This window comes from Haematobia irritans, chromosome 4 (genome assembly GCF_050003625.1).
Source record: "Haematobia irritans isolate KBUSLIRL chromosome 4, ASM5000362v1, whole genome shotgun sequence".
Classification (NCBI taxonomy): domain Eukaryota; kingdom Metazoa; phylum Arthropoda; class Insecta; order Diptera; family Muscidae; genus Haematobia; species Haematobia irritans.
Window position 1 is genome coordinate 151984314 of NC_134400.1, and position 18352 is coordinate 152002665.

General features: G+C 35.8%; 2 protein-coding genes across 2 annotated transcripts; both read right to left on the minus strand.

Moving 5' to 3' along the window:
- Positions 1-9832: 9832 nt before the first annotated feature.
- On the minus strand, positions 9833-10900 carry LOC142235822 (uncharacterized). Its single transcript, XM_075307079.1, has one exon. It carries the CDS (start codon positions 10898-10900, stop codon positions 9833-9835), a length of 1068 nt encoding a protein of 355 aa, XP_075163194.1.
- A 6378-nt stretch (positions 10901-17278) lies between these two features.
- LOC142235823 (uncharacterized) lies at positions 17279-17940 on the minus strand. The gene is made up of 3 exons (XM_075307080.1): positions 17869-17940; positions 17487-17804; positions 17279-17431 (listed from the first exon to the last, which is right to left on the minus strand). The coding sequence occupies exons 1-3, from the start codon at positions 17938-17940 to the stop codon at positions 17279-17281; spliced, it is 543 nt and encodes a 180-aa protein (XP_075163195.1).
- Between the last annotated feature and the right edge of the window lie 412 nt (positions 17941-18352).

An 18352-nucleotide genomic window follows, 5' to 3' on the forward strand; every position in this document is an offset into this window, starting at 1 on the left:
TTTTCCTGAATGAATGTAGTATCGAAATAAAAAAAAAAAATAATAAATGTATGTGACCGAACTGTCCGTTTTTCATTTATCTCCTCTCAGAAGTGCTAGCGATATGTCGGTGCTTTTATACAAAGCGTCAGTTGTCGTTCGGGCTTCGATCGAATCGAATTACTTGGGGCGTGGTAAAACATGCCGATGGCAAGGTATCTTACAGTGTCGTAACGTTGTCTTCTAAATTGTAAGTTAGTCAATATGGAAAAAATATCCAATTCAGTTCTTGACTGATTTATACAGAAGACGATATAAATATGGAGCAGCTGCACTTCACTGGCACCTCACCAAATCGCTTAAATTTCAAGTATGTTACGTAATTTGGTGTGTTGATTCCAACAAAATAAAAATATGAGAAATAACCTCTAAACGGTCAATCAAAACTTTGCTATATCTTAGTTATTTATTAGACTTGGTGTCGTTGTAAAGCTATTCCCATGTGCTATTTCAATTTCAATTTATTAATTCATCTTTATTTACTTTACTTTTTCATCTATATACATTTTTCGGGACATTACACTAGATATTACAACAAATGAGATCAGTTTTTAGTTTTTGTGATGTTTGTGTGTTTTTGTGATGAACATTTCAAAGGGTAAAATAGGTAAAAACCCTTTCTATAGAATCTTGTTAATAATCAAACATTGCCAGAAAATCAAATATGTATAAATTAAATTTACTAATTGTAAACTCTTAATACATATAGTTTTCAATTTGGTGATAACTGTTTTATACGCTAATATTTATAATGAGCCATTGCTGCAAGCACTTATCAATGGATAAGCTGATTGCATATTTTTGTTAAAATAGGCTTCGCTAAGTCTGTGTATGAAGTCGTCAATCTTTTCATATCCATATGTGTGGTGAAGTTGATTTGTTGGAAATCTCCATCGTAGATTGTGGATAATTTTAAGGCATTTATTTTGAATTATTTGCAGCTTCCTTATATGTGTTTTTGCCGATTTGTATCATATGGGACAGCCAAATGTGAGTGTCGGCCTTATCACTGATTTGAAAATTAGGATTTTGTTTCGTATGTCCAAAGGTGAACGGTAATTTAATATTGGCCATAGTGTTTTGAGGACATTGGAGCTCTTCAGTGCAGTATCACCTATATGTTTGCTGAAATTTAGTTTATTGTCCAGTTGTATTCCAAGGTATTTGACACATCCGCTGATGGGGATTTCATCAGTTCCAAGCACTATGTTGCGGTTTGGAAGACGTTTAGGTGATTTGTTGAACGGGAAAATTATTGCCTGAGTCTTTTCCGGATTTATTTTGACTTTCCATTTACAAAAATACTTATTAACACTCCTAAGGCCTTTCTCCATTTTTTTAAGTAGAGCAGAAGTAAGTTTGCTGGTTGTGAGTAACGCTGTATCGTCTGCATAATAAGCAGTATTTATGCCAGATGGAGGGCGAAAATCTGATGTATATAAAGAGTATAACAGTGGGGAAAGGATAGAACCTTGTGGCAATCCTGCTGAGATAGGCTTGGGTGTAGAATATGAATCCTTTATGTTAACAACGAATGTTCTTTCGGTGAGAAATTCTGATGTTAATTTACAAAGATTGCAACATTTTATAGATAAGTCCATTGTGCCAGACCGTGTCGAACGCTTTTTCTATATCTAGCAGAACTAGTCCAGTCGAATGCCTCTTGCGCTTATTTTTAATAATTAAATTTGTTATTCTGTTAACCTGCTGGATACAACTGTGTTGCTTCTTGAACCCGAATTGTTCGTGGGCAATAACGTCGTGCTCCATTGCAAAATCGTTTAGCCTTTTTTATACAACCTTTTCGAAGAGTTTCCCCAAGTTGCTTAGAAGGCTAATTGGTCTATAGCTGGATGGATCTCCCTTTGGCTTGTTGGGTTTTTGTATAGCTATAACTTTAGCTTTTTTAAAATGACGTGGAAAATAGCATAATTTGATGCAACTGTTATACAGATTTGTCAACATTTTTATTGCTTTCATAGGTAACTTTTTAATTAGCATGTTTGGTATTTGATCCAATCCAGGTGACTTTGATGTCTTTAAGTTTTTTATTAAAGTGGTGAGCTCTTCAACTGAGGTTAAGATTACGTTTTCAGAATGGATATCATCATGTAAAAATCGGTTTACTTTACAGTTCACGATTTTATCCACAGAGTGCTTATAATTCTTAGTCAGTTCATTTGCTTTTGAGAAAGTATTTGCTAATAATTGGGTTTTATCAACATCGGCATGTATTTTTTGATTATTATAGACTAAATACGGAATGTTCCTATTATTTTTACCCCTGAGTGATCTGCTTAATCTCCAGAAAGATTTGTCACCAGGCCTTAGGCTTACTAATAACTTGTTCCATTTCTCGTTTCTTTCCTTGAATATTTTATTATTTATTATGGTTGTTATTAGCTTTATATTTTGTTTGTAGAAGTTTGCAACATTTGGGTCTCTTGCTCTTCTCATTTTTCTATCCATACAACGTCTTGTTTTTATAAGCTTAACGGTAGCTTTTGAAAGTACGTTACTATCGGCATGGTTAATTATTGGTATAGAAATGTCTCCAGCACGTAGCATAATTTCGACGAGTTTTTCAATATCTCTATCTATAGAATTTTTTGTGGTATACCTAATCATGTGATTAGGTAACCGATTTTCAATATAATTTTCAAATCGCTGCCAGTTTGCTGACTTATAGTTGAAATTTCTAAACTCTAAAACTCTGGCTTCTGGGTCCATATAAGTGCATATCGGGCGAAAGATATATATGGGACCTATATCTAAATCTGAATCGATTTCAACCAAATTTGGCACGCATAGCTACAATGCTAAGTCTACTCCCTGTGCAAAATTTCAACCAAATTGGGCCAAAACTTTGGTTTGTAGGACCATATTAGTCCATATCGGGCGAAAGATATATATGGGAGCTATATCTAAATCTGAACCGATTTTAATCAGATTTTGCACACTTGACTATACGACTAAAGGTTATGTTTGTACAAAATTTCAAGCAAATCGGTATAAAAATCTGGCTTCTGGGGCCATATAAGTCCATATCGGGCGACAGATATATATGGGAGCTATATCTAAATCTGAACCGATTTCAATCAAATTTTGCACACTTAACTATACGACTGAGTGTTATGTTTGTACAAAGTTTCAAGCAAATCGGTATAAAACTCTGGCTGCTGGGTCCATATTAGTGCATATCCGGCGAAAGATATATATGGAAGCTATATCTAAATCTGAACCGATTTCTTCCAATATCAATAAGGTTCTATTCTGACCCAAATTAGGAACATGTGCCAAATTTGAAGGCGATTGGACTAAAATTGCGACCTAGACTTTGATCACAAAAATGTGTTCACAGACAGACGGACGGACGGACATGGTTATATCGACTTAAGGAGCCACTCTGAGCATTATTGCCAAAGACACCATGTGTCTATCTCGTCTCCTTCTGGGTGTTACAAACATATGCACTAACTTATAATACCCTGTTCCACAGTGTGGCGCAGGGTATAAAGAGCTTCCAGAAAAGTAGTTTGGATCCCCAATCTGTGATCCGGAAGTAGTGCAAACTTGGATCATCTCCAATGAATTTTACATGGGCTTGTCATACGACGGAAATACTCCCTTTTTGGATCCTTTGTATTGCTTTAGAAGTTGTGCCCTGGAAGTTAATTTGAATGAAGAAATTTAAAAAGCGAAAACAATTTTTTTTCAACCAATTTCACTTTTTTTCATAAATATATTTTATTACACAATTATTTTCCTATTATCTATTTTTACAATTTGAAAAACTTTTTCGCTCCGACCAGGGGTTGAACCTGGGTTTGCTGGCACCATAACAGAACGCCTTAGCACACTCAGCCACAAACGCCATTGAACATAAAGCGTCGAAAGGTCAATGCAAATGTTTGTGATATGATCGTAATACGACACCAAGGAATTATTAGTATGAACGAAAAAATAAGAAACTCAGGTTCAAATCTCACCAGCGGCAATTTTTTTATCAAATATTTTTCTAATTATACCCTTCACCACTACTGTGGTACAGGGTATAATAAGTTTGTGCATTTGTATGTAACGCCAAGAAGGAAAAGTCTGAGACCCATCGTTTAGTATACCGATCGTCTTAGAATTAAATTCTGAGTCGATTTAGCGATGTCCGTCTGTCTGTCTGTCTGTCTGTCTGTCTGTCTGTCTGTCTGTCTGTCTGTCTGTCTGTCTGTCCGTCTGTCTGTCTGTTGATGTATTTTTGTGTGCAAAGTACAGCTCGCAGTTTTAGTCCGATTGTCCTAAAATTTGGTATAGGGTCCTGTTTCGGCTCAAAGACGATCCCTATTGATTTTGGAAAAAATCGGTTCAGATTTAGATATAGCTGCCATATATATTTTTCACCGATCTGGTCATAATTGGCGTGTATATCAACCGATCTTCCTCAAATTCCGTACATCCGAATATTTTATGAGTCTCGAAAAACTTGCAAAATATCAGCCAAATCGGTTCAGATTTAGATATAGCTCCCATATATAGCTTTCGCCCGATTTACACTCATTTGCCCACAGAGGCCAATTTTTTGCTCCGATTTAGTTGAAATTTTGCACAGAGAGTATAATTAGCATTGTAGCTATGCGTGTCAAATTTGGTTGAAATCGGTTCAGATTTAGATATAGCTCCCATATATAGCTTTCGCCCGATTTACACTCATATGACCACAGAGGCCAATTTTTTGCTCCGATTTAGTTGAAATTTTGCACAGGGAGTAGAATTAGCTTTATAGCTATGCGTGCCAAATTTGGTTGAAATCGGATCAGATTTAGATATAGCTCCCGTATATAGCTTTCGCCCGATTTACACTCATATGCCCACAGAGGCCAATTTTTTGCTCCGATTTAGTTGAAATTTTGCACAGGGAGTAGAATTAGCATTGTAGCTATGCGTGCCAAATTTGGTTGAAATCGGTTCAGATTTAGATATATCTCCCATATATAGCTTTCGCCCGATTTACACTCATACGACCGTAGAGGCCAATTTTTAACTCCGATTTAGTTGAAATTTTACACAGGGAGTAGAATTAGCATTGTAGCTATGCGTGCCAAATTTGGTTGAAATCGGTTCAGATTTAGATATAGCTCCCGTATATATGTTTTTCTGATTTCGACAAAAATGGTCAAAATACCAACATTTTCCTTGTAAAATCGCCACCGCTTTGTCGAAAAGTTGTAAAAATGACTCTAATTTTCCTAAACTTCTAATGCATATACATCGAGCGATAAATCATAAATAAACTTTTGCGAAGTTTTCTTAAAATTGCTCCAGATTTAAATGTTTCCCATATTTTTTTTACTAACATTGTGTTCCACCCTAGTGCATTAGTCGACTTAAATTTTGAGTCTATAGATTTTGTAGAAGTCTATCAAATTCTGTCCAGATCGAGTGATATTTAAATGTATGTATTTGGGACAAAGCTTTATATATAGCCCCCAACACATTTGACGGATGTTATATGGTATCGAAAATTTAGATCTACAAAGTGGTGCAGGGTATAATATAGTCGGCCCCGCCCGACTTTAGACTTTCCTTACTGGTTTTTTTATGTCTTTATTTTTTATTTTCGGCATATATTTCCGTATAAATATATTTGTCCATTAAAAATCAACAAAAAAATTAAAAATTCTCGTAATTTGCAAAACCTTCTCAAAAGAACTTCCATGGAAGCGAAAAAGTCAAACGGCTCAGGTTCAAATCCCAGCGGGGATGAAATTTATTTTTTATTATTTTTTTACTTTTTTACTAATTTATATTTTTTGTATAATTTAATTATACAAAATTTGCACTTAAAATAGCTTGATTGCGTTCTTTCTAATACTTGTCCAAAAGGACTGCATCGGAATTTTGGGGATCCCACGATGCGCTTTAGAAGAAATGTTTGTGGACTTGTCCAAAAGGACTGCATCGGAAGTTGAAAAAACTCGATAGGGGATGGGCTTTAAAAGAAATGTTTGTGAACTTGTCCAAAAGGACTGCATCGGAAGTTGAAACAACTCGATGGGGGATTCTGGGATGGGCTTTAAAAGAAATGTTTGTGGAACAACTTCCAATTTTTTTTTGCTGGGTTATTTTGATGCAACTGTATTTTATTATTGTTTTAATTTTTATACCCTCCACCATAGTATATTAACTTGGTCATTCCGTTTGTAACACATCGAAATATTGCTCTAAGATCCCATAAAGTATACATATTCTGGGTCATGGTAAAATTCTGAGTCGATCTGAGCATGTCCGTCCGTCCGTCTGTTGAAATCACGCTAAATTCCGAACGAAACAAGCTATCGACTTGAAACTTGGCACAAGTAGTTATTATTGATATAGGTCGGATGATATTGCAAATGGGCCATATTGGTCCACTTTTACGTATAGCCCCCATATAAACCGATCCCCCGATTTGGCTTGCGGAGCCCCTAACAGAAGCAAATTTCATCCGATCCGGTTGAAATTTAGTACATGGTGTTAGTATATGGTCTCTAACAATAATGCAAAAATTGGTCCACATCGGTCCATAATTATATATAGCCCCCATATAAACCGATCCCCCGATTTGGCTTGCGGAGCCTCTAACAGAAGCAAATTTCTTCCTATCCCCCATGTAAACCGAACCCCAGATTTGACCTCCGGAGCCCCTTGGAAGAGCAAAATTCATCCGATTCGGTTGAAATTTGGTACGTGATGTTAATGTATGGTATCCAACAACCATGCAGGAATTGGTTCACATAAGTCCATAATTATATATAGCCCCCATATAAACCGATCCCCAGACTTGACCTCTGGTGCCGTTTGGAGAAGCAAAATTGATCCGATCTGGTTGAAATTTGGTACGTAGTGGTAGTATATGATATTTAACAACCATATTAGTCCATAATCATATATAGTCCCCATATAAACCGATCCCGAGATTTGGTTTTGGAGCCTTTTGGAGGAGCAAATTTCATCCGAGTCAGTTGAAATTTGGTACATTGTGCTAGTATATGACAACCATGCCTAACTAGGTCCATATCGGTCTATAGATATATATAGCCCTCAGATAAATCGATCCCCAATCACACAAAAAATGGTCCATATCAAGTTCATAATTGTATTAGCCCCCATATAAGCGACCCCCTTATTTAAATTCTGGCTCTCTACGTATCGTGCAAAAGTCCATGTCGATTCGTAATTATTTGTAGACTTACCTATACATTTTTGTCTAATATATACCACGTATGGACTAACTCACAATTTAGAAAACGATGTGAAGAAGTTTTAAGATACCACAACCCAAGTAATTCGATTGTGGATGATAGTATTTCGTAGAAGTTTCTACGCAATCCATGGTGGAGGGTACATCAGGGTTGGCCTGTCGCAAACTGTGACTTTTGCGACATACGTTTACGACGGTATAATACGTATGTCGCAAAAGTCGCAAACCTAGTGTAGAAAGCCTAATTTGGAATTAAAGAAATTGTGAATATTTTTTAATTTAATTTAGTTAAGCTCCCCGATAAAAGGTATGCAAAAAATGTCCTATATTGTATTTATTCAAAACTCTACTAGATTTACATCTCTCATTCACAACTTGAAACTATTCTTGGTTTTCGTGGACCAAGCTTTAGCTGCATCAACGAATGACTAGCTACAATTTTGAAAAATTTTAATTAGTATGGAAATTGGTTCTAATAAGCCAAAAAGTGATTTTATAAAATTTTTTCTAAACAGCAACAGCAATAAGTAGTTTTCCTTCCTTCCAGTTTCTGCAGTAATTTGTGAAAGGTTAACTATGAGCGAGTACCGACCGTCACGTTTACTGCACCATCGAGTAGTTTATAGTAATTTTGGCTTCAAATTTCCAATTGAAATAACTATATTCTCAAGAATTTTAAACTCGTTAATAATTTTATGAACATTCCTGAGAATTGAAACTTCTTCGCATATATCATCATCTTGGATATCATTCGCTGCCTATCTGAAGGGTCTGAAGTATTTGGAGTTTGCGACGTTTGCTACTTTTTCTACATTTACGACGTGTATGTGACGTTTACGACGTTTACGACGTTTACGACGTTTACAACTTTGCGACAGTCGCAAACCTTAAAATGTTTGATACATACCATCTCTGGGGTACATAAGATTCGGTCTGGCCGAATATACTTGTTTTTAGCTTTTTTGATAGTTTTTAGTTACACTTTAATAAATTATAAGCAAAAAAAAAAAAAAAAAACATAATAATAATTATATATGTATATTTGTGTTTTCTATTAAATTCTTTGTCAATTTTAAAACAAATTAATATTTTCTTTTAAGTATTTTTTATGTTCTACCAAATAATTATGTAATAATCAATCATTTTGTAGTACAGTCTATAAGTTCATACTTGTTGTACTATTATGCCAATAAATAAATAAAAATGCAATTGTATCTTCAACTAGTTACCACAGGAAGTATAATCTGATAAGATATGGAACTTAGGTTTTACTCGCGAGAAGTCAGGATTTTATTGGCCTCAGGCCAAGTGATGAACTTAGGTTCGAACACTATGAATATTTACACCACCGTGTAAAAGGGAATGATGATGAGCTTAGGCTCTTGCCAGGGAGGGCGCAGCAAAGATAGAATACTTACGTGGTAACCCTTACTACAAACACCAGTGTAAAAAAAGAACAAGGCAAAGGGACGTCCAGTTCAACTTACATTTATTAAGATGGGATGATGTGCTTACGGTGAATGTCAAAGAGAAAAGAAGGCAGCACGTAACACTGTTTTTTACCAAGTCACCTCGGCTCAAAACGGAATGAAAAAAATATTGCCACTTATTAATACAAATACTGGTTTTGATTTCATTTATAATCTACAAATTCATGGTTGCATTTAAATTAATGGGCTAATTCAGTACTTCAATTACTACTTCATTTAGTAAATTCATTTAAAATCCAAATTAGGCAAAACTATACTAAACATCCTCCCGGCCTTGTCCGAGAAGGCCAACATTTTAACCATCTAGAGCTGCTTTTAAACGCTGCAAAGCTTCCATAGCAGTTTGCAGGATTTGTTGTTGCTGACGTGATGATGGTCGAGTAGTCCTTTCACGAGTGTTAGTTTGTCGGTTCCGTTGTCTGTCAATGGCTTCTCTTAATATGTCTTCCCGAGCTCGACGGCTGGAGATTAGGTGTCTGATGTCTGAATGCACCCGTCCCCGCTCTATTTCGTCAAATATCACGAGGGGTAGCGCATCTGTATGTAACAGAGTATGGTGCTCCGCCCCGCAACGTCGACAGGGACTTCTGACGTACATTCATACGTCCTATGGGAACGGGCCAGGCAGTTGACACAGTAACCTAATCTCTTTACCTCCCTACGGCGATGCCCTATATCCATTTCGAGAAATACTCCACAAAATCGAAGGGAATGATAACGCTCGCAGATAAGACACTGAGCCCTGCGAAAAGAAACAAATTAGAAAGGTCTGTCAATTTTTTTTGCTAGCGAGAGAGGTAGAGAAGTGAAAACCCGCACTACCAGCGGCAATTTCTGTAACTAAAAGAGATGTGATAACACAGCCGGTAACGAGAGTGAGGAACCAGAGACCACAACATATGTTACAATGTTTATATTGAAAAGGGAAGTGATAGTATAGCTGGAAGAACAATATAAAATATGAGTGAAGTTACGATTGAGTGGAAAGAGGGCACAATCTGGTAATATCTCGAGTTATCGTTCCTTTGGCTGTATGTATATCGACAACTCGAACGAAACCATCGTTGCTTTAGTGAGTTTTCGTGATTCGTCCAAGCCGCCATTCACAAGGTGGTAGCTGATCATCTTTCACCACTATCAGTTGACCAATATTCATATTTTCCTTAGAGTTACGCCATTTATTCCGTTTCTGTAATTCCTTCAGGTATTCATCTTTCCATCGCCTGGCGAATTGATGTTGCTGAACCTTTAAGCGTTGCCAACGATCCTGGAAAGACAAGTTATCGGGTAAAATCTCGGGAAACGCGACAAGTGAGGCACCTCTTAAGAAATGACCTGGAGTTAGGGCCAATAGTTCTGACGAATTATCTGTGATAGGAGATAGCGGGCGGGAGTTTAGAACCGCTTCGATCCGAACCAAAAGAGTGGCGAATTCTTCAAAAGTATATTTGCTGTTCTGGGTCACCTTTTTGAAATGTGTTTTAAATGATTTAACTCCTGCCTCCCACAACCCTCCCATATGCGGAGCGTTTGGGGGTATGAAGGACCATTGGAAACCGTGATGGGTGTATTTAGCCGTGATATCATTTGCAGCTACTTTTATAAATTGGGAAAACTCATAACGCAGTGATCTTTCAGCTCCTACAAAATTGGTACCATTATCCGACATAATTTTTTGTGGAAGTCCCCGTCTCCCAACAAATCGCATGAAAGCCGCTAAAAATGAATCCGAAGATAAGTTAGAACATAACTCTAGGTGTATAGCTTTTGTGCTAAAACAGACAAAAACACATACATAACCCTTTTGGTAGGGAGCTTGTCGAGTACTTGCTGTTTTAATAGAGAAAGGTCCGGCAAAGTCGATGCCCGTGTACGAGAAGGGCAAAGATAATGTACTTCGCTCTGTGGGGAGAGCGGCCATAATTTGATTCTGAACTTTCTGCCTGTATACCAGACATATCTTACAGTTGCGTATACATTTCTTAATAGCCGAGCGAAGTCTCGATATATAATATTCCTCGCGTATAGTTCGCAACATAAGATTGTTCTCAGCATGTAGCAAGAATCCGTGAATAAAATCAAGGAATAGTTTACAATAACCATAAGTCACTGGTTCAGATCCGGTTCGAAGGACCATGTATCTTCAACTAGTTACCACAGGAAGTAAAATCTGATAAGATATGGAACTTAGGTTTTACTCGCGAGAAGTCAGGACATTATTGGCTTCAGGCCAAGTGATGAACACTATGAATATTTACACGACCGTGTAAAAGGCAATGAAATATGTTTATGTTGGATATAGACAGAATCCAAAGTGGGATAACGCGAAGGTAAAGTGAAATAGGTGACTGACCTGCGGCCGGGATTTTCCCCTGTGGACAGAGTCCAAAGTGGGCTAACGCGAAAGTAGTGACATGGGTGGACGGCCTTCGGCCGGGGTTTGAGACTTTCCCCTGTGGACAGAGCCCAAAGTGGGCTAACGCGAAAGTAGAGACATGGACGGCCTTCGGTCGCGGATCAGGACTTTCTCCTATGGACAGAGTTTGAAATGGACGATCACAAACCCAAGTGGATGCGCTATCGTCCTGAAATTTGGCACAGATTCGTCTTTTGTCTGCACGCAGGCCAAGTTCGAAGATGAGCTATATCGGGCCAGGTTATGATATAGCTCCCATATAAACCGATCCCCCGATTTGGGGTCTTGGGCTTCTAGAAACCGTAGTTTTTATTCGATTTGCCTAAAATTGTAAATCTAGAGGTATTTTAGGATCACAAATAGGTGTGTATATAGACCGATCTCCCGATTTTACTTCTTGGGCTTCTAGAAACCATAGTTTTTATCCAATTTGTCTGAAATTGGAAATTAAGAGATATTTTAGGACCACAAATAGGTGTGTCGAAAATGGTGTGTATCGGTCCATGTTTTGGTATAGCCCCCATATAGACCGATCTCTCGATTTTACTTCTTGGGCTTGTGGAAAACGTAGTTTTTATCCAATTTGCCTGAAATTTGAAATCTAGAGGTATTTTAGGACCGTAAACAGGTGTGCCAAAACTGGTAAAAAGGTATGCCGAAAATGTTGTGTATCGGTCCATATATTGGTATATCCCCCATATAGACCGATCTCTTAATTTTACTTACTGAAATTCGAAATCTAGGGATGCTTTAGGACCACAAATAGGTATGCCGACAATGTTGTATATCTGTCCATATATTGGTATATCCCCCATATAGACCGATCTCTTAATTTCACTTCTTGGGCTTGTAGAAAACGTAGTTTTTATCCAATTTGTCTGAAATTCGAAATCTAGGGATGCTTTAGGACCACAAATAGGTATGCCGACAATGTTGTATATCTGTCCATATTTTGGTATATCCCCCATATAGACCGATCTCGTAATTTTACTTCTTGGGATTGTGGAAAACGTAGTTTTTATCCAATTTGCTTGAAATGAGAAATCTAGGGGTATTTTAGGACCATAAAGAGTGGTTCTTATAAATCCAGAATCTGATCTAGTCTTCGTAAGTAGAATCTTTAAATTTTTCTTCGGGAAGTATACTGGTTTAACTGATCTGCTTGGGAGAATATCTTTCATCAAACCCCCCGTGATATTCCATATATTATCAAGTAACCCACTACGACGAAGCGTTTTCAAAGGAAACTATTATATTTAATTCATGGTGTTGGGTATTTAAGATTCGGCCCGGCCGAATTTACTGCTGTATATACTTGTTTTGTATATATTTAGAATAAAACCTTGATAACTTTGCTAAAACTTGAGCTATAGTTACAAATTATACGTTAAATGAAAGAACAGAAAATGGTCTTTAATATAAAGGAGGAAAAACTATAGGTCATAATCGAAGGACTTTTAAGATACATACAATAAACGAGGTTATTTCTCAAGACCCGGGTTCTTCCTGGCGAAAATTTTTACATTGTTAGAACCAGAACATCAAACTACGTAACATACTTGAAATTTAAACGATTTGGCGAGGTGCCAGTAAAGTGCAACCCCGATTTCGATGATTTTTTCTTTGTTGGATAGAACTTGTAAAGCTCTACAAGAAAGTTCACATGCGTTCGCCAGATATGGGCCCCACAATTTATTTTTGGCAACATTTTGACAAAGTGGGTCAGTATTTTGAACCTAGAAGAATTTTTCTTCTGAACTGCATTCCCTACTAAATTCTACCAATTTTAGAAGTAACAAATGTGTATCTATGTGCTTTAAATTGAAAGTTGTAAAGTCCACAAATTAGAATTTGATAACAAAAAATTAAACAAATTTTGACAATTTTTTGGAAAAAGGCACACACATTCTTCCTGTCGTAAATTTGTATACCCTGCGCCACACTGTGGAACACGGTATATAAGTTAGTGCATATGTTTGCAACACCCAGAAGGAGACGAGATAGACACATGGTGTCTTTGGCAAAAATGCTCACGGTGGGCTTCTGAGTCGATATAGCCATTTCCGTCTGTCCGTGAACACATTTTTGTAATCAAAGTCTAGGTCGCAGTTTTAGTCCAATCGACTTCCAACTTGGCACAGGTATGTGTTTTGGGTCAGAATAGAGCCCTATCGATTTTGGAAGAAATCGATTCAGATTTAGATATAGCTCCCATATATATTTCGCCCGATATGGACTTATATGGACCCAGAAGCCATAGTTTTACCCTAATTTGCTTAAAATTTTGCGCAAGAAGAACAATTAGTACTATAGTCGAGTGTGCCAAATTTTATTGAAATCGGTTCAGATTTAGATATAGCTCCCATATATATCTTTCGCCCGATATGGACTAATACGATCCCAAAAGCCAGAGTTTTACCCCAATTTGGTTGAAATTTTGCACTACGAGTACAATTTGTAGTGTAGTCAAGTGTGCCAAATTTTATTGAAATCGGTTCAGATTTAGATATAGCTCCCATATATATCGTTCGCCCGATTTACACTCATATAAGCAGAGTGGCCAATCTTTTACTCCGATTTAATTGAAACTTTGCACAGGGAGTAGAATTAGCATTGTAGCTACGCGTGCCATATTTGGTTGAAATCGGTTCAGATTTACATGTAACTCCCGTATATAGCTTTCGCCCGATTTACACTCATATGACCACAGAGGCCAATTTTTTGCTCCGATTTAGTTGAAATTTTGCACAGGGAGTAGAATTAGCATTGTAGCTATGCGTGCCAAATTTGGTTGAAAACGGTTCAGATTTAGATATAGCTCCCATATATAGCTTTCGCCCGATTTACACTCATATGACCACAGAGGCCAATTTTTAACTCCAATTTAGTTGAAATTTTGCCCAGGGAGTATAATTAGTATTGTAGCTATGCGTGCCAAATTTGGTGGAAATCGATTCAGATTTAGATATAGCTCCCATATATATTTTTCTGATTTCGACAAAAATGGTGAAAATACCAACATTTTACTTATAAAATCGCCACTGCTTAGTCGAAAAGTTGTAAAAATGACTCTAATTTTCCTAAACTTCTAATACACATATATCGAGCGATAAATCATAAATAAACTTTTGCGAAGTTTCTTTAAAATTGCTTCAGATTTAAATTTTTCCCATATTTTGTTACTATCATTGTGTTCCATCCTAGTGCATTAGCCGACTTAAATTTTGAGTCTATAGATTTTGTAGAAGTCTATCAAATTCTGTCCTGATCGAGTGATATTTAAATGTATGTATTTGGGACAAACCTTTATATATAGCCCCCAACACATTTGAAGGATGTTATATGGTATCGAAAATTTAAATCTACAAAGTGGTGCAGGGTATAATATAGTCGGCCCCGCCCGACTTTGGACTTTCCTTACTTGTTTTTTTATAGAAAATTTTGTAAAAATTTTATTTTATAGAAAATTTTTTCAAAATTTTATTTCTATAGAAAATTTTTTTAAAATTTTTATTTCTATAGAAAATTTTTTCAAAATTTTATTTCTATAGAAAATTGTTTCAAAATTTTATTTCTATAGAAAATTTTGTCAAAATTTTATTTCTATAGAAAACTTGGTCAACATTTTATTTCTATAGGAAATTTTGTCAAAATTTTATGTCTATATGTATACCCTTCACCACTACTGTGGTACAGGGTATAATAAGTTTGTGCATTTGTATGTAACGCCAATAAATAATTGTCATAGACCCATCTTTTAGTATACCGATCGGCTTGGAATTAAATTCTGAGTGGATTTAGCGATGTCCGCCTGTCTGTCTGTCCGTCCGTCTGTCTGTATATGTAATTTTGTGCACAAAGTACAGGTCGCAGTTTAAGTCCGATCGTCCTCAAATTTGACATAACATCTTTTTTCGGGTAGAAGACATTCGCTATTGATTTTGGAAAAAATCGGTTCAGATTTGGATATAGCTGTCATATATAGTTATCACCGATTTGATCATAATTCACGTATTTATGAACCGACGTTCTTCAAATTTTGTACATCTGAATGTTTTGTCAGTCCCGTAAAAACTGCCAAATATCAGCTAAATTGATTCAGATTTATATATGGCTCCCATATATATCTTTCGTCCGATTTTGACTTATATGCCCTGATTTGATTAAAATTTTGTACAAGGAGTATGTTTAATAGTATCGTTAATTGTGCCAAATTTAGTTTAAATCGGTTCAGATTTACATATAGCTCCCATATATATCTTTCGACCGATTTAGACTTATATGGCCCCAAAAGCCAGAGTTTTGCCCTGATTTGCTTCAAAATTTGCACAACAAGTACGTTTAATAGTACCGTTAAGTGTGCTTAATTTTATTAAAATCGGTTCCGATTATATATAGCTCCCATATATATCTTTCGTCCGATTTGGATTTATATGGCCTCAAAAGCCAGAGTTTTGCCCTGAGTTGCTTGAAATTTTGCACAAGGAGTACGTTTTATAGTATCGTTAATTGTGCAAAATTTAGTTGAAGTCGGTTCAGATTTAGATATAGCTCCCATATATATCATTCGCCCGATTTGGTCTAATATGCCCACAGAGGCAAAAGTGCTACTCTGATTTACGTGAAATTTTGCAGAGGGAGTAGAATTGAATTTGAAACTTTGCACAGGCAGTAGAATTAAGGTTCTGCATATGCGTGTTTATTTTGGGTTGAAATCGGTTCAGATTTTGATATAGCTCCCATATATATCTTTGGCCCGTTTTTCCGTCATATGACCACAGAGGTCAAAGTTGTTATCCGATTTACGTGAAATTTTGCACAGGGAGTAGATTCAACATAGTAACTATGCATATGAAATTTGATTGCAATCGGTTCAGTTTTCGATATAGATCCAAATAAGTTTTTCCTATTTAGCATCGAACACATTGGACGGATTTGATATGGTATCGAAAATGTGGACTTACAAAGTGGTGAAGGGTATAATATAGTCGGCCCCGCCCGACTTTAGACTTTCCTTACTTGTTTTTTGCTGGGAAGTTGAACAAATAATAAATAACGCAAATAACTGCCTACAACAAGTACACACAAAAAAATGTTTTTCTGATTCAATCACGAAATTAATTGATCAAATTAATTTTTTAATTGAAATGTCTTCAATCACAAAACTGATAGTATCAATTAATACATTAATTGAAAGTCAATTATAAAATTAATTGATCCAATTAAGAAAATAATTGATGCTATTAACTTTTTTCATTGATTTTTGTTTCAATTAAAAAATTTGTTGAATCAATTAAATTTTTAATTGAATATTTTTGAAAGCTCAATTAAAATTTTCAATTGGAAAATTTGTCGTGAAATTTTTTTCTGCGTACATGATTTTCTCAACGGGAAAAAATGAACATTTTTTGTATATATGCAGAATAAAATGTTAATAACTTTGCTAAAACTTAAGCTATAGTTACAAATTATACCTTAAATGAAAGGGCAGAAGAAATTTACATAAAATTTCACAAAATTAGGTTCAACATTTTAAATTTGTTATATCTCATAAATTTTAGTAGATATTTACGTAAAGTTTTTTGGTGTTAATAGCACTTGGGAATAGCTTTACAACGACACCAAGTCTAATAAATAACTAAGATATAGCAAAGTTTTGATTGGCCGTTTAGAGGTTATTTCTCAAGACCCGGTTACTTCCGGGTCAAAATTTTTATTTTGTTGGATTCACCACACCAAATTACGTAACATACTTGAAATTTAAGCGATTTGGTGAGGTGCCAGTGAAGAGCAGCTGCTCCATATTTATATCGTCTTCTGTATAAATCAGTCAAGAACTGAATTGGATATTTTTTCCATATTGACTAACTTACAATTTAGAAGACAACGTTACGACACTGTAAGATACCTTGCCATCGGCATGTTTTACCACGCCCCAAGTAATTCGATTCGATCGAAGCCCGAACGACAACTGACGCTTTGTATAAAAGCACCGACATATCGCTAGCACTTCTGAGAGGAGATAAATGAAAAACGGACAGTTCGGTCACACACATTTATTTTTTTTTTTTATTTCGATACTACATTCATTCAGGAAAATTACAATTTTCGTACATATGCCCTCATAGACACACTCATGGTGCCAATATTGTTGGGCTTTACTTTCAGATTGAAGTGATATTCACCAGTAGGCAGATATGGTGGATAGCTATTCTCATCAACGGTATAATTCTTAACATAATATTCGACATTCTGAAATATAATACAGTGTAAGTAAATAGAGTTATATGCAAATAGCTGAATTTACCTTTCGTATGGGACATTTTTGGGGGAGGTTTGATTTTCGTAAAAATTCTTTCATAAAAATTGAAATGAAAATATTTTTACTTCCCTCTTCTAAAATGCGACATATTTCCGACTGAAATTGAAAGATGACTATACGACGACCTGCCTTTGAAATCATATTAAGTGAAAATTCTCCAGGCGCCTTATTAATATCTTCATTGAAGGAAACATTGAGGCTAATAACTTTGCTACTCGTTATGCTCACATTCACCTTCTTGATGGATGTCACTTCTTTAGATATATTATAGAAGACACCAATGATTCCTATGGAAAAGTCACGCTGCAAGGACAATGTGGAAGGAAACTAGTATCTGATTGTGAGCGTGAAATTTACAAAAAAGTACCTTTGCAGAGGCACAAACAGTTAGGGCCATTAATACAAATCCCCATGTAATCATGAGTTTCTGATAATCCATCTTTCGGTTTGTGATGTTTTTTATACACTGCTTGTCATAGTCATACAAATGTCTCTTTTGTAGCCAAAATGAAAACTTTCCATCGATATAATCTGGCATTAAAAACTCATCATGATTTACTAATTACTTCATATTCAGTCTGTCGATAATCGATATTTCAGTTGTGTTTAGTAGATATTGTTATTAAACTCAAAAACATGAATCTTCTTTCCCCTTTCCCTCTATATCAACAAAGGAATTCTTGTAAAAATAAATGTCAATTCAAAAATCCAAATTATAACAAACACTTCAAAGCAAAAAAAAAAAAATTGTTAAAACAAAAAACGTTAAACCAAAATATGCAAAATCCTCAAAATAAGTATTAGCCTATTTATACCCTTCACTACTACTGTGGTACAGGGTATAATAAGTT

Coding starts and splice junctions, on each gene's coding strand:
- LOC142235822 (XM_075307079.1), bottom strand. CDS start 10,900: ATGGTCCTTCGAACCGGATCTGAACCAGTGACTTATGGTTATTGTAAA.
- LOC142235823 (XM_075307080.1), bottom strand. CDS start 17,940: ATGGATTATCAGAAACTCATGATTACATGGGGATTTGTATTAATGGCC. Junction 17,805..17,868: donor CTGTTTGTGCCTCTGCAAAG/GTACTTTTTTGT, acceptor TTGTCCTTGCAG/CGTGACTTTTCCATAGGAAT. Junction 17,432..17,486: donor AAAAATGTCCCATACGAAAG/GTAAATTCAGCT, acceptor ATTATATTTCAG/AATGTCGAATATTATGTTAA.